At 43.5% G+C, this 14612-nt stretch overlaps 1 protein-coding gene across 1 annotated transcript; it reads right to left on the bottom strand.

Moving 5' to 3' along the window:
- On the bottom strand, window positions 1-6621 carry LOC121905655 (B-cell receptor CD22-like). Its single transcript, XM_042424076.1, has 6 exons — window positions 6467-6621; window positions 5870-6241; window positions 4384-4671; window positions 3075-3159; window positions 2585-2643; window positions 1-488 (listed from the first exon to the last, which is right to left on the bottom strand). Exons 1-6 carry the CDS (start codon window positions 6597-6599, stop codon window positions 463-465), a joined length of 963 nt encoding a protein of 320 aa, XP_042280010.1. The 5' UTR covers window positions 6600-6621; the 3' UTR covers window positions 1-462.
- Between the last annotated feature and the right edge of the window lie 7991 nt (window positions 6622-14612).

Raw genomic sequence — 14612 nt, 5'->3', positions numbered from 1 at the left:
AACGATTCGGTATGTAACTTTATTAACCACACAAGTCCAACTGCAGCTGCTAAATAAATGTGAAATCAAATAAGAAATAAATTGAGTGAAACAGACTCCATATTTTCATGTTAGCAATGTGTCTTCAAATACAAATAGTCTGAATATCTTAATGAGCCAAAGCTGATAAATGAAGACAACAAAGAGTCTGATGGACAGTAAACAATATCTGGACACCATTAAAAACAGAATGATTCTTCATGTGAAAGCAGCTGGTCAGATAGATACAGTTCTTATATACAGAATATATCATATTAGAGCAGATATGTTATTATTCAGATGATAACGTCAGTCTGCCCTCGTGTCACAGCTGAAGTCTGCAGGCTGAAACAGGAAGCAGAGCTCAAACAGCACAGATGAGATGAAGAAGAGAAAAAGGGAAAGCAGCCACAGCGGATCGAAGCTGATGATGAAGACCAGCAGTCAGACTGTAGAAAGCTCACAGATCACTGTGGAGGACAAAAAAGTGACATTTTAATTACAAACACAATCTGAAACAACATCCTGATGATTTCTCTGTTCTTACAGTTGGACCAGCAGAAGATCTGGAAATGTAGTTTGTCCTGAGAGTGGAGCTGGAGGAAAGATCTTTCAAGAATCATGTCAACATCATGTGTCAACATATATTTTTTTAAATGTATTGTTAATAGTTTTGTATCACTACAATGAAGAAAAATATCAGAAATGCGTGTATCAGTGTCTATGTTTGATTGACAGCAGCTGGGGTTATGTGTCGGTGTCTGTGTTTGATTGACAGCAGCCGGGGGACGTGTCGGTGTCTGTATTTTATTGACAGCAGCTGGGGATATGTGTTGGTGTCTGTGTTTGATTGACAGCAGCTGGGGGGTTGTCGGTGTCTGTATTTTATTGACAGCAGCTGGGGTTATGTGTCGGTGTCTGTGTTTGATTGACAGCAGCTGGGGGACGTGTTGGTGTCTGTGTTTGATTGACAGCAGCTGGGTTATGTGCTGGTGTCTGTGTTTGATTGACAGCAGCTGGGGTTATGTGTTGGTGTCTGTGTTTGATTGACAGCAGCTGGGGGACGTGTCGGTGTCTGTGTTTGATTGACAGCAGCTGGGTTATGTGTTGGTGTCTGTGTTTGATTGACAGCAGCTGGGGGACGTGTCGGTGTCTGTGTTTGATTGACAGCAGCTGGGGGGTTGTTGCTGTCTGTGTTTGATTGACAGCAGCTGGGGGGACGTGTTGGTGTCTGTGTTTGATTGACAGCAGCTGGGGGGACGTGTCGGTGTCTGTGTTTGATTGACAGCAGCTGGGGTTATGTGTTGGTGTCTGTGTTTGATTGACAGCAGCTGGGGTTATGTGTTGGTGTCTGTGTTTGATTGACAGCAGTTGTTTAATGTGCTGCAGCTGAGCAGCTAGTTAGCTATCTAGCTGCTAACTGACATTAGCGGTGCACTAATGTGGGTTGTTGTTCAGAGCCTGTGGCTCTTGTGATGTGTAGCAGGATGCGATCAGGCTCAGTGTGACCATCTGCTCTGCTGATGATAGAACGACACGTCATCGCTTTGCAGAGACTTGATCTGCTGTATAGAAACAAGGACCCCAGCTAAGCGGATGATGGAACAGTATTTAATCTAAATAATGTAAAACTAGGGGGCGCCATCATGAAACCAAAGAATTTAAAATATAAATTTTTCCCTATTGGTATTTGATTTTTTCTAATAGGAGAACACAGGGCGAGTGATTGACAGAGCAAATATGTTGCTGTAGCAGACCAAAAAAAAGTCAGTTTAATTTCAGTTGGACTTAAAAAATGACATGAAGAAAAAATCTGTTTCATAAATAAATTATACAGAAATAAACAAAAATCGACATAGTATTAGACATAATATACAGAGTAGTTTAATGAACGAGTGGATCATTAAAATCTAAAGAGTTCATCTTCCAGGGAGCAGGTATGAAGTCTGTCCTACACATTAAATGATGCAGTTTACTTTTGTTCAAAGCTTTAAAAGATTTTGTGTCCGTCAATATTCAGACCAGAGCTGCGACTAATCTTTTAATCAAAGAAATGTTAAAAAATAGTAGAAAAGGAGCCTACAGTGATGTGTTCAATTAGCTTGTTTTGTCTATCAGTCCAAAACATTAAGATATTCAATTTACTGTCATACATGACAAATAAAAACAATAAATCATCACATCTGAGAAGCTGGAACTAAAGAACGTTTTGAGCTTTAAACTCAGACTTCTGCTGGTGTCTAATGACTGATGTGATTTTTAAACCTTTGACAGAGACAACAAGGAGAGCTGCAGCAGAGGATGAGGACATGAAGGATGTTATGACATTGTCTGATATGAAGCAGGTTTTTTTGAGTTTACAAAATTGTTACTTCCTCATTTAAATGCAGCTGTAGTTCCCTACATCAGAGTAGCTGCTATTCCAACATTAATTAGTTTTTACATAAAGAGGTGAGAGTGACAGAAACAATCTGTTCTCCGTCAGCTGCTGCTGTTTTTAACAGGATGTGATGGAGGTTAAATGTTAAATGTAATGTGTTAAAAGTTTGATGTGATTGTGACTCACCTCCACCTTCACACGTCTCTGAGTTCTCTGCTGCTGCTGCTTTCTTGCGAACACATGTCCTGTAAAGAAAGATGTAAAAACATTGAGAAGTCCAAAAAAACTCTAAGATATTAATTTACTCAAAAAAGTTTACGATAATGGGGCAGCCAAGGTACACAGAGAAGGGAAAGACGTCTAAGAGATGAGAACTCCAGCAACACTTGTATTATTATTCAAATCAAGTTATCTATATGCCACCTTCAGGTGGGAAGAGCAAAGGACCGAGAACGGATCCCTGAGGTACTCCATGAATGAAATGTTAGGTGGAGGATTTACAGTCTGCTACAGTCAAACAAAAGGTTGTTTCAGAGAGACAGAAATAAAACTAATGTAAAACAATACCTGACAGGTCTATCTAAAGATGGAATAACCATGGAAACGTTCTCATATGGTGATGTTTTGAGACTGATGTACTGAGTAATGATTACAGAGAGAGGAAGGTGACAGTTACCTTTTGATGATGATGGCTGTCGCTATGACGATGAGCACAGTGTGCAGCGTGAACAGAACCACACGAACAATCAGCAGTTTCGTGACTGTAAAACAGATCAAACGTTTCTGAGACGTTTTTAAAGAAATGTCCAAACTGACCTGATCAAACATCTCTGTGATCGTTATCTAGTTTATCTGTATTATGACATCATGGTTCAGTTTCAATCATATCACATGATGTTTATCTGTAGATCAGATCAGATCAGACTCCTGCAGGTTAAACTGAGCTAATAAACACTTTTAGTGCTGACTGACTCTAACAGACTGGAGGAAACAAAGGTTACGATATTGTAACCCTGGTTCTATAAGCACAGACCTTCTACTGGACCATATGGGTACTAGTCTTCCTCCAATCATACGCACGCATTCACTCACTGAAATTTGCATGTGTGTAGCCTGCTAATCAGGACCGTGTCCCAAAAAGTATTTAAGGCAGTGCTCCCGCTGCCTATCATCCCACCACCCCTTCAGCAAACAGTGTAGGAGCGGCAGGGTCCATAGGAAGAGGGCTCCGCCTGTGCTTATAGAACTAGGGTTACAATATCATATCCATCGCCCTCTACTGGACTCTATCAAAACGTCTGGTTTTGGTGTAAAAACTGAGCAGATGTCACGCTGTCGTCCTTTCCACATTCAGTAAACCTCCATCTGGACTGACTCTGGAGTGATGACGTGTTTATTTTTGAGTCTCATATCTTCATCATTTTGTTTAGTTCATGTTTGATATGAGTGGACATGAGAGCTGCAGTTCAAAATGTGTCAGAAACGTTCAAGAATAAAGTTGTTGGGTCAGTTTGCTTGAATGTTCTGTAACGTTCCTGCTGATGAAGAGTTCAGTGATTTAAAGTCTGTGTTTTCCTCAAAGAGCTCAGACTCAGACTGGAGTTAGCATTAGCATTAGCATTAGCATTAGCATTAGCCTGCTGCAGCGTCTCAATGTGCATCAAATTGAATCAAAAGAGATAAAATTGTACTTTTGATGATCATCTTTTTCTGTTTTGTTTATCCTGACAGCTGGACAGTTTGATAGAAAATGTTCATCTGAACATCAGGGATGTATAAAGCTGCAGAATGAACACTGTATACAGACACCTGAGCAGAGAAGCTAAATTGGTCCGTTGATGATGTAACAACATATTTCAACATTGTTTGTTGGTACCTGTCAGTACCTGTCAGTACCTGTCGGTCAGCACTTGTCTGTTTAAAGTGTTTACAGACGCAGTTTGTTGAGTTTCTGACAGCTCAAAGATAAAACTGATCTAACAAACCTTCATCTTTCTCCTTCTCCTCTGCCTCCTTCACATGCACGGCGTACGGCGGGGAGATTGTCTTGGTATCGGTTTTCAGACCACAGGTGTAGTTCCCAGAATCCTTTGCAGTCAGCGGGCCGAGCTGGAGGGCGGGGCCAGACTGTGGGAGGGCGCTGCCATCTTTGAACCAGGTGACCTCCAGCTGGTGGAAGGTGCAGGATGTTGTTGTGCAGCTCAGTGTGACATTTTGATTCCGGCGCAGCTCTCCGGCATCACTGCAGCTCTTTATTCTCATTCTGAACGGTTCTAAAGTAAAAAAGTATTTTAGTTTCTCTCTGTGACCACAGATGATTATTACTGGAGGCAGCAGCAGTCAACATGATGTTATTATCAGTACATGCAGCAGACATGTTAAAAGTTTAAAGGCAGTGACAGTAATGTACAAGAATCAAACTACACAGGTTTGCTTCAGTATTCAGGAACATCATGTAAGAACATTTCTCCTCCTGAAGCTCTTCATACATCTCTGGTTTCAGCCTGATGAACATCTGAGCTGAACGTTCCTGACATTTTCATTCAAATGTGCACATAAAGCAACATGAGGTCTACAGTAGGTGATGTTACACAACATGAGACTGGACAGACCAGCAGAAACAGCCTGAGGCACAAACATCTGGCTACATGATGATGAACAGAAGTTTGTTTTACCAGAAACTGGAACGTCACAAATTCTCCTCAGTCACTCGTACTTGATTTTTATTTTTAAATCTGAGAGAAGTTCACATCGTCACTTCTTAGATGTGAGGATTTGCTGTTTTTCTTCGACATGTATAAAAGGTTCTGCACATTATAAATTATATTTTTTCACTATTTTGTAACATTTCATTGACCAAATGTTTAATAGATTAATTAAGAAAATAATCGTTAGTTGCAGCTCTAAAACTAAGTTGTAAAAATGTTTTTAAGCTCATTAGAATTATTTTTTATTATTTACCAGAACAAGACAAATCAACACAAACATCCTGTTCACTGCACAAACAGAAACAACAACAAACAAACAAATAAAATAAACAAGCAGAGAAACGTTAACTAATAACAACAACAACAACAACAAGTCCCACAGGACACCCCCTCTATACTTCCTGGAGCTGCTTGTTACACTAGTTTTCATTTTTAAAAAGTTTCTCAGAGTGAACTTCCAGTCATGAATTATTGGAGGTTTGATTTCCAAAACTTTAACTTTTTGCACATCAAAGAAGAGAAAATGATCATCCAGCCCAACAGATGCTTTATCTGCTCTAAACTATAGTTGTGAATACAAAGTGAAGGAGATAAAGACATACGACACTAATATTTCTCCATATCAAGCTGTAACTTTTGAACCTTCTAACAGTCCCAGAAAGCACAGAGCAGGAAACTGTCCTGGTTTTAGGACTACAAACTCTAAATCTGATTCATCTTAATAAGTAATACTTGTGTTATTATTAGCATGTGAAGCTCTTACCAGTGACTCTGACTCTCACTCCTGACACCCCAGTAAAATGTCCTGCAGGGTTGTCAGCTTCCATTCTGAAGTAGAAGATTGCATTGTCAATCATCTGAATGTCTCTGATCTGTAAAGTGCAGTTTCCCTTCTTGTCTCCCAGGTATCGGTAACGAGAGTCGGGCATCGTTGACCTGCTGTCATACACAGACGGGGTGGGTCCTTGACAAACGTCATGGTTCACACACCAGCGGACTCTGACGATCCGCAGTGGAACTTGTTTTTCACTCTGATTGAAGGACTTCAGTGGTGTGAAGGTGCAGGGGAGGGTAACAGTCGACCCTTTCACAGCACAAACAGGAGGTGGATAGTTTACACCTTCACCAGCAACACCTGCAGAAAAACACAACAGAGTGAAGACAGATGAGTTCAGGAAAATGTAAACTGAACAATAACTTTAATTTGACAACAGTGATGGAAAATACAAAGTTCTGGATTTGATGATTTTGATGTGAAAAACAGAAACTGTGTTTGGACAGAAATATAAATATGTGATGTTTTAGAAAACGCCAACAACAGTAATTATATATATATAAATATATACAATTCATTTCTTACCAGCCAGAAACAGCATGAAGCTCCAGGGAATCTTTTTGTCCCAAACTGCCATCCTTACTTCTTTATAAGTCAATTTAACTTTTTCCTTGTTATATCTGATCAAACAGCAGCAGTAACAGCGCTGACTGACCATCAAACTGACAGAAATAACATCACACTTCCTCCTTTTTATCTGTTTGTTTTCACCAGTTTCTCATCATTTCATGTCATGTTGACACCTCTGATCAGAAACATATCTGTGATGTCACGCAGAGGTGCTGTAACAGTGTTGTCCAATCGTAGCTCAGCAGACGTACCTGTGCATGGCAGCTCACTGAAGACAGACTGATTGAGAACTTTAAGTGTGGAAATGATGTTAATTGCCAATTTACTAATAAACTTAAAAAATAAATATATAAATAGAAATAATAGAAATATATAATAATATAACAGCTTCATCACCTATAAAACAAACATGTTGTGTTTGTGTCAGTCAGACAGTCATTAATGGACTTTTCTTTATTCCTTTTCCTCCTTTCACAACATAGTTTCAGTAAACAGGTAATAAGATGTTAATAAGTATAAGTGGCTGCTTCAGTTATATCACACTGGAAGAGATCTGAGGCAGCAGCCAGAAACACAAGATAACAGACTTTAGCTTCCTGCTGTTTAGTCTACAGATCCCTCCAGACATGTATTAAGACTTATAAAAATATATATATATATGTGGTGTATGGGGAAGTTTGCTCCAAACTAAATAATATGCAGGTTTATTCATTTCCTCCCAAGTCTAAAATTTTCTTATCATTCATTTTCTGTGAAACTCTTGTTCCTGTTTAGAGTAACTATCAGTCAACTTGAACTTCCACAAAATGAATGATGAAACCTACAGATGATCAAAAATAGAAAAGAGTTACTGACAGCAACCACACACACACACACACACATACACACACACACACACACATACACACACACATACACACACATACACATACACACACACACACACACATACACACACACACACACATACACACACACATACACACATACACGCACACACATACACACACACATGCACATACACACACACACACACACACACACACACACACACACACACATACACACACACACACACATACACACATACACGCACACACACACACACACGCACACACATACACACACATACACACACACACATACACGCACACACACACACATACACACATACACACGCACATACACACACACACACACATACACGCAGCCACACACACACACACATACACACACACACATACACACACACACACATACACGCACACACACACATACACACACATACACACACACATACACACACATACACGCACACACACACACACACACACACATACACACATACACGCACACACACACATACACACATACACACACACACACACACACATACACACACACACACACACACACACACACACATACACGCACACACACACACAGTAACACACACACACACACGCATGTTATACTGCAATAATATATTTATGAATCCATGAACTCTACCTTGATGTTACAGACAGATAAATACCTGAACCTGCCATCTTCTGTACAGTGAGGGATGTCACCTTGTTGCTTGGCAACAGCCACACACACACTCTCTCTCTCTCTTTCTTTTTGGCCTCCACACTTCTGAAGTGAATTCGGCCCCTCTGGTATAAATGTAGTATGTAAATGTGAAAAAGCTAAAAAAGGTTGGAAACCACTGGTTTCATCTTTAACAATGTGTTGTATTTTAAAAGCTTGTTATATTATCCATTGTGTCAAATCTTCATCTGAAAACTACTTCCACCTGCAGCTCAACAGAGGAAACACAAAGAGGGAATTTGATGCTAAAAAGACTGTAAATGTGTCAGATATCCACTTGATATGAGTAACTCAGACTGCTGAAGCTGAATAGAAGCTTCACACAGACTTTTGAATAACTGTGTGGAAACACTGTGGATTTTATCCTCCATCACTTCCATTAAAGCACATTTGAAGGATCTTTAATATCCAGTATGAACAGGAGGAATGATTACAGCGAGGAAAACCTCTTTCACTGTTACTAAGGACACCTGACTGCTGGTTTAAAAGACACTGGAAACACTGGAAACACTGGGAACCTGTTCTTTAAGTTTATGACAAAAAATTGAACATCCTGACAAAATGTGAAGTTTCACATACTTACTGATTAGCTCAACAATGTAAAGCAAACATGTACAGTAATAAAACACCATCACTAAATACAGTAGACTATCTACTGGACAAAAAATGTTTGTAAAAACACTCAGATTTTGTTGTCAACAAAGTCTGAGTGTTAAAAAATCCTGCATAACTTTTATCCATGTAAATTCATAATAAATTCAAATAAATAACAGAAAACCAGAAAAACCAGGTTGTGAAAGTTGTGGAAGACATCTTTCACAGTTTTCTGAAGTTTTATTGGTCAAGCAAGTAATGGATGAATCAAGAAGATAATCAGCAGATTAATTGATAATGAAAATAATCTTTAATTGCAGCTCTACATATTTGGGTGAAATCCCAAAAAACATGTTTAGATTTAGTAATAACGAAAATTCAGGCCATTTTTTGAGATTTTTGAGATCAGCAGCTGGGGGGTTGTTGGTGTCTGTGTTTGATTGACAGCAGCTGGGGTTATGTGTCAATGTCTGTGTTTGATTGACAGCAGCTGGGGGGACGTGTCGGTGTCTGTGTTTGATTGACAGCAGCTGGGGATATGTGTTGGTGTCTGTGTTTGATTGACAGCAGCTGGAGGGACGTGTCGGTGTCTGTTTGATTGACAGCAGCTGGGGATATGTGTTGGTGTCTGTGTTTGACAGAAGCTGGGGGGTTGTTGGTGTCTGTGTTTGATTGACAGCAGCTAGGGTTATGTGCTGGTGTCTGTGTTTGATTGACAGCAGCTAGGGTTATGTGCTGGTGTCTGTGTTTGATTGACAGCAGCTGGGGGGACTTGTCGGTGTCTGTGTTTGATTGACAGCAGCTGGGGAGTTGTTGGTGTCTGTGTTTGATGGACAGCAGCTGGGGTTATGTGTTGGTGTCTGTGTTTGATTGACAGCAGCTGGGGTTATGTGTCAATGTCTGTGTTTGATTGACAGCAGCTGGGGGGGCGTGTTGGTGTCTGTGTTTGATTGACAGCAGCTGGGGTTATGTGTTGGTGTCTGTGTTTGATTGACAGCATGGCGGATAAAGAATGACAAAGATGATGGTGGATAAAGAAAGACAAAGCGAAGCTTTGTCCGACGTTATCTGACCATCAGATGTGCAAAAGATGTCGGTGCGTGTATGTGTGTGTGCGCGCGTGTGTATGTGTTAGTCAGAAGAGAGAAGGAAGAAGGAAAGAAAGCGATCGTGAGAGGGAGAGAAGCGGCTTTGTCCACAGACAGTGCGCGTACGGACGGCAGTCTGTAACGCACGTTGTCTGGTTTCTGACCGACAAAGCAACTTACTTTCTGACACACGATGGCACAAACACAGCAGTAGTCCAGAGCGGGACAAACACAAAACAGTCTAGCGTGGTGAACACAACTAAACAGGCAGCAAACTTAAAATACTCTGAAGAGTAAACAGAGAAAAATGGACGCGGCGGTCCGTCAACAGCACAACAAACAATAGCAATAAAGCTAAAAGCTAAATGCTATACAACAGCAACTGATGCTGATAAGAACACACAACTAACACTGCCTCTGCCCAGACTTATGCCTCTTACTTGGTCACTTCAGAAAGCGAGCAGGGTTTGTGTGTAATCCGTGGTTATGTCCGGCTTTGTCCTGGGCTCGGATGCAGACGGTGGCCGTTCTCGCACGGTCGGCGAAAAACACGGCAGCTGGCTCTCGGTGGAGCAGAGTCGACTCGGTGAAGAAGCGTTACTTCCTTCGAGGGAAATTGAGGACGCTGGTTGCAGCAGCGGTCTCTCTCGGATCCGGGAATGTGTTCGGGTGAACACGGGCGAAGTCTCGTCTTGTCCGGCGAGGGGAGTCTTCGATGAGGGGAAACACGTGCATGGGGTACCTCCTTTAGTCAGCTGACTCACAGAGGAACAAGAGTTACCCCTAGCTCAGTGACATGGGAAAGGCATGTGCTTCAGGGCACGTTCAGTTTTTAAAGGGGCGGTGATGTCATGGCTGCATCATCAGGACGCTTCGCTGTGCAGGAGCGTCTCCGCCAATGAGACTGTATGTTGACTGCTCCCTGCTGAGGTGTGAAAATCACAAAGCATCCTTGGAAATGGAGTTTGCAATGGACTCCCATTGTCTAAGCAGCATTTTGGCACTATTCCTTTGTCTCTGGGAAAACAAAGGAATAAAGCACCTCGTGGTCAGGCCTCACAGGTTACATGTAGGCCTTCTTTGTGTGACCTCATGGTTTGAGGCCCAACATCCACCCTTTGGTCTGAAGAGTGGGGTGCTGGCCACAATCTTCAGAGCAACCCAAGGGCCGAGCAGTCCCTGTGGGTTAGAATTAACCTGGTGGTCACACAGTCCACGTGCTCCAGAGACAGTTGGAAGGCTAGAACAGTCCGTATTTCCTGAGAACAAGAAAGGGGTTGAAACAGTCCATACAGTTCACAAAGTTCAGAGTTCAGAGGCTTGTCTGGGCAGCTACTGAGGCAAAGTCTGAGGCAAAGTCTGAGGCAAAGTCAGGCTAGTGACAGAGGCAGAGTCTGGGCAGTGTTCTAACAAAGCTATGTACATTCAGTATTAACCAACACAATCCTTTTGCTGCTCTTTGGTTATCACCACTAAACACAACACAAAGGTCATGAAAGAAAAGAAAGGAAAAGGGAAAGGTGGTTAAATGAATAGGCTTACTCCTGAAGGAGGTTGGAGTTAGCCAGTGGACTGGCGCAGACTGGCGTGCTGGATGGAAGGAGGGAGTCCAGTCTGGCCTGTGTGTTGAATGTACCTGTACAAGATGTGTGAATCCTAGTTGTAACTGGATTTGAAGTGCAATGCCAAGACTATATGTCAGATGTGTTTGTGAAGGTTGCATAGCAGTAGTAGTAGCAGATCTAAGAACTTAGTCTAACTTACATACTCACCTATGTTACACCTGACCTCAAACCTGACATGATATCTAAGGCATGCAAAGGTTATGGGGAAACAAACTGCAAACTGACGGTAACCATGGTAACGGAGGGAGTGGTAGTAAGCGTTAGTGCATGCTGGGTTGTGGGTACAGTACACTACGATCCACTAAAGGGGACACTACCACAATGGCTCCACCCCCCTTCAATGTGGAGGCTGCTCCATGCATCTAGGGAGTGGAAATGGCTGGAAGCTCAGTCAGGGGGGAGGTCTGGTCATCACCCCTGTGGTTTTGTTTCCCACCCCGCCGGCGAGGTGGTCAGCGCCTGGGAGGTCCTGTTCTGCCATCCATCTTGGCGCAAGGCATCTTGTTGCCTTCCAGTGCTAGGTTGGCATTTCCTGAGGTGTGGATCCACAGGACTCCGGCGTCGTCTCCTTGCCCTCTAGCAGGGCGCGTGAGGTGAGGTGACTCACCCTGGTAGCGTTCGACTTCCTGGAGATAGATGTCGATGTCTGAATCTTGACTATCAGAGTTGAAGCATTCGATGTCGCTTGTGAGGGACTCGAGCTGTCGAGTGCGCAAGCGTTGGCGTCAATGTGGCGGCAGACTGTCTGCAACATCAGAGACTCCAGAGTCGCTCAGGTCACCAAGGCGATGAGGACGACTTCTTCCTCCTTCTGGTGGGGATGGAGTTCTGCTGAGACAGGGGTGCGAGCTCTGTGGTGTGGTCAGCTCACTGGTCAAGGGGGGCCTGGAGGCATTCACGCCGCTCTCATCTGTGGAGTGATCCTCCCCCCTTCGATCTGAACACGAAGGGGTGTGGCTGAGGACTAAGAGGGGTGCACCATCGGAGTGAGGGGCACCTGCATCCATCGGGTGGGCTGATGGAGGAACTTGGCAGTCATCTGGACTGTTGAGGTCGGGAACTGCATCACTAGGGGTCGCTAGGCTACTAGCTTGCATCTCCTGGTGGACTGGGGTCATCTGCTCCTTTACCTGTAGGGCTTCTTGGGGCAGGCTTCGGCTGGTTGCGCCGGGAGAAGGGACCTCTTCGAGATCAGGAACATCACTTGGTTCCTGGGTGGCCATGTCGACAGCGGTGCTCGTCTGTCCGGTCTGGCCTTCTTCGCGTCTGTCCTCTGGTCTCGTCTGAAGAGACTGGATCTGCGTGCGCAGGGTTCTGTTTGCGCCCTGTAGCCAGATTATCTCAATACCTGAGCGTAGGCGGTCTTGACGCAGCCTGCAGTTCTCCTCTAGTACAGCCTGGTAGCTGTGTTGCAGCTGGCTCTGTTGTGCTTGGCTCTCTGTGGCTAGCAGCTGGGCTCTGCGCTGATGGAGGAGAAACATCTCGCCAAACAGGTCCGGGATGCTGCGCCTGGGCTTCTCGGCCAGGTTGTAGGCGTACTCAACTAATTCCTGTAACAAATAATCACAGTCGCTAACACTATAGCAGTTGTGATTCTCTCGCTCCTTTCTGGAGAAGCGGAGGAGGGCAGTGACGACATCCTGCATGTCTTGGTCATCTGGCCTCTGGGGAGCTACGGCTCCGGCCACGTGGGGTACCTGGTGACTCATTTTACTTGTTGTAAATGCACTGTACATGGTGGCTCTAACAATTGTTGTGGTAAGACTGCTAATGCTGCACAAATGCACAGGTGAGAGGCAGACCTGTGACTTACACGGTTGATTACTCAAAACTGCAACCTATCTTGTCCTAACAGGACCCTAATGGTGACTCTAGCACCTAGGTGAGTAACAACCAGTTAGTGTCTATATAACAATTAATAGAATCATTAATATGAATTAACAAATACGGGGCACCACCCGGAAACCGGGACCAATAACCAAACAAGGTAGTCTCATAAATGGGAGTTCACCTAGAATGTTAATATCTGAGAGATATCAACATTCAAGGATGAACAAAGAAGGGTGAATTCGAGCTCTGACTCCTTCAATCAGCCACTTTTCACAATATTACACACAATAATGACAGAAAAACTTCTCTTTAAAGATATAACAGTGTTAATTAAACTTAGCAAAATTAACAAAGTTAACAAATGCTTCATTAAATAAACGACTATTCTAGAATCTAATCCTACCAAACAAAACACAAAGAGCTATGTACAGGGTTGGACACATGCAGGGGAATGCGTGTGTGTGTGTATGTGTGTGTGTGTGTGTGTGTGAGCGTGCGTGAGCGTGCGTGTGTGTGACAAGGTGGCAACGGGGCCTGACGTGATGACGTCGTCAGTCTGCGACGCAGACGTGACTATGGGAGGAAGTTACGTCGCGCGAGAACCGGATGGCAGAAATGTGGCGGTGTCTTGTTAGACAGAAGCAAGACGGCGCCACCTGGTGTACGACGTCTCGCACTCACCCACTTCTGTGAAAAACACATGTGTCTGATGGCGGATAAAGAAAGACAAAGCGAAGCTTTGTCCGACGTTATCTGACCATCAGATGTGCAAAAGATGTCGGTGCGTGTATGTGTGTGTGCGCGCGTGTGTATGTGTTAGTCAGAAGAGAGAAGGAAGAAGGAAAGAAAGCGATCGTGAGAGGGAGAGAAGTGGCTTTGTCCACAGACAGTGCGCGTACGGACGGCAGTCTGTAACGCACGTTGTCTGATTTCTGACCGACAAAGCAACTTACTTTCTGACACACGATGGCACAAACACAGCAGTAGTCCCGAGCGGGACAAACACAAAACAGTCTAGCGTGGTGAACACAACTAAACAGGCAGCAAACTTAAAATACTCTGAAGAGTAAAGCAGGAAAAATGGACGCGGCGGTCCGTCAACAGCACAACAAACAATAGCAATAAAGCTAAAAGCTAAATGCTATACAACAGCAACTGATGCTGATAGAAAAACACAACTAACACTGCCTCTGCCCAGACTTATGCCTCTTACTTGGTCGCTTCAGAAAGCGAGCTGGGTTTGTGTGTAGTCCGTCGTTATGTCCGGCTTTGTCCTGGGCTCGGATGCAGACTGTGGCCGTTCTCGCACGGTCGGCGAAAAACACGGCAGCTGGCTCTCGGCGGCGTGGCGGAGAGAAAAGCAGAGTCGACTAA

Source organism: Thunnus maccoyii, chromosome 10 (genome assembly GCF_910596095.1).
Source record: "Thunnus maccoyii chromosome 10, fThuMac1.1, whole genome shotgun sequence".
In the NCBI taxonomy this organism is placed as follows: domain Eukaryota; kingdom Metazoa; phylum Chordata; class Actinopteri; order Scombriformes; family Scombridae; genus Thunnus; species Thunnus maccoyii.
The sequence above is the reverse complement of the archived record's forward strand: the minus strand, read 5'-3'. Positions and strand labels throughout refer to the sequence as shown.

Excerpts from the sequence above, each read along its gene's own strand:
- LOC121905655 (XM_042424076.1), bottom strand. The coding sequence starts at position 6,599 with ATGGTCAGTCAGCGCTGTTACTGCTGCTGTTTGATCAGATATAACAAG. Across the intron at positions 2,644-3,074 it reads ACAGCCATCATCATCAAAAG|GACATGTGTTCGCAAGAAAG; the intron begins GTAACTGTCACC and ends CTTTCTTTACAG. Across the intron at positions 489-2,584 it reads AGAGACGTGTGAAGGTGGAG|TGATCTGTGAGCTTTCTACA; the intron begins GTGAGTCACAAT and ends TGTCCTCCACAG.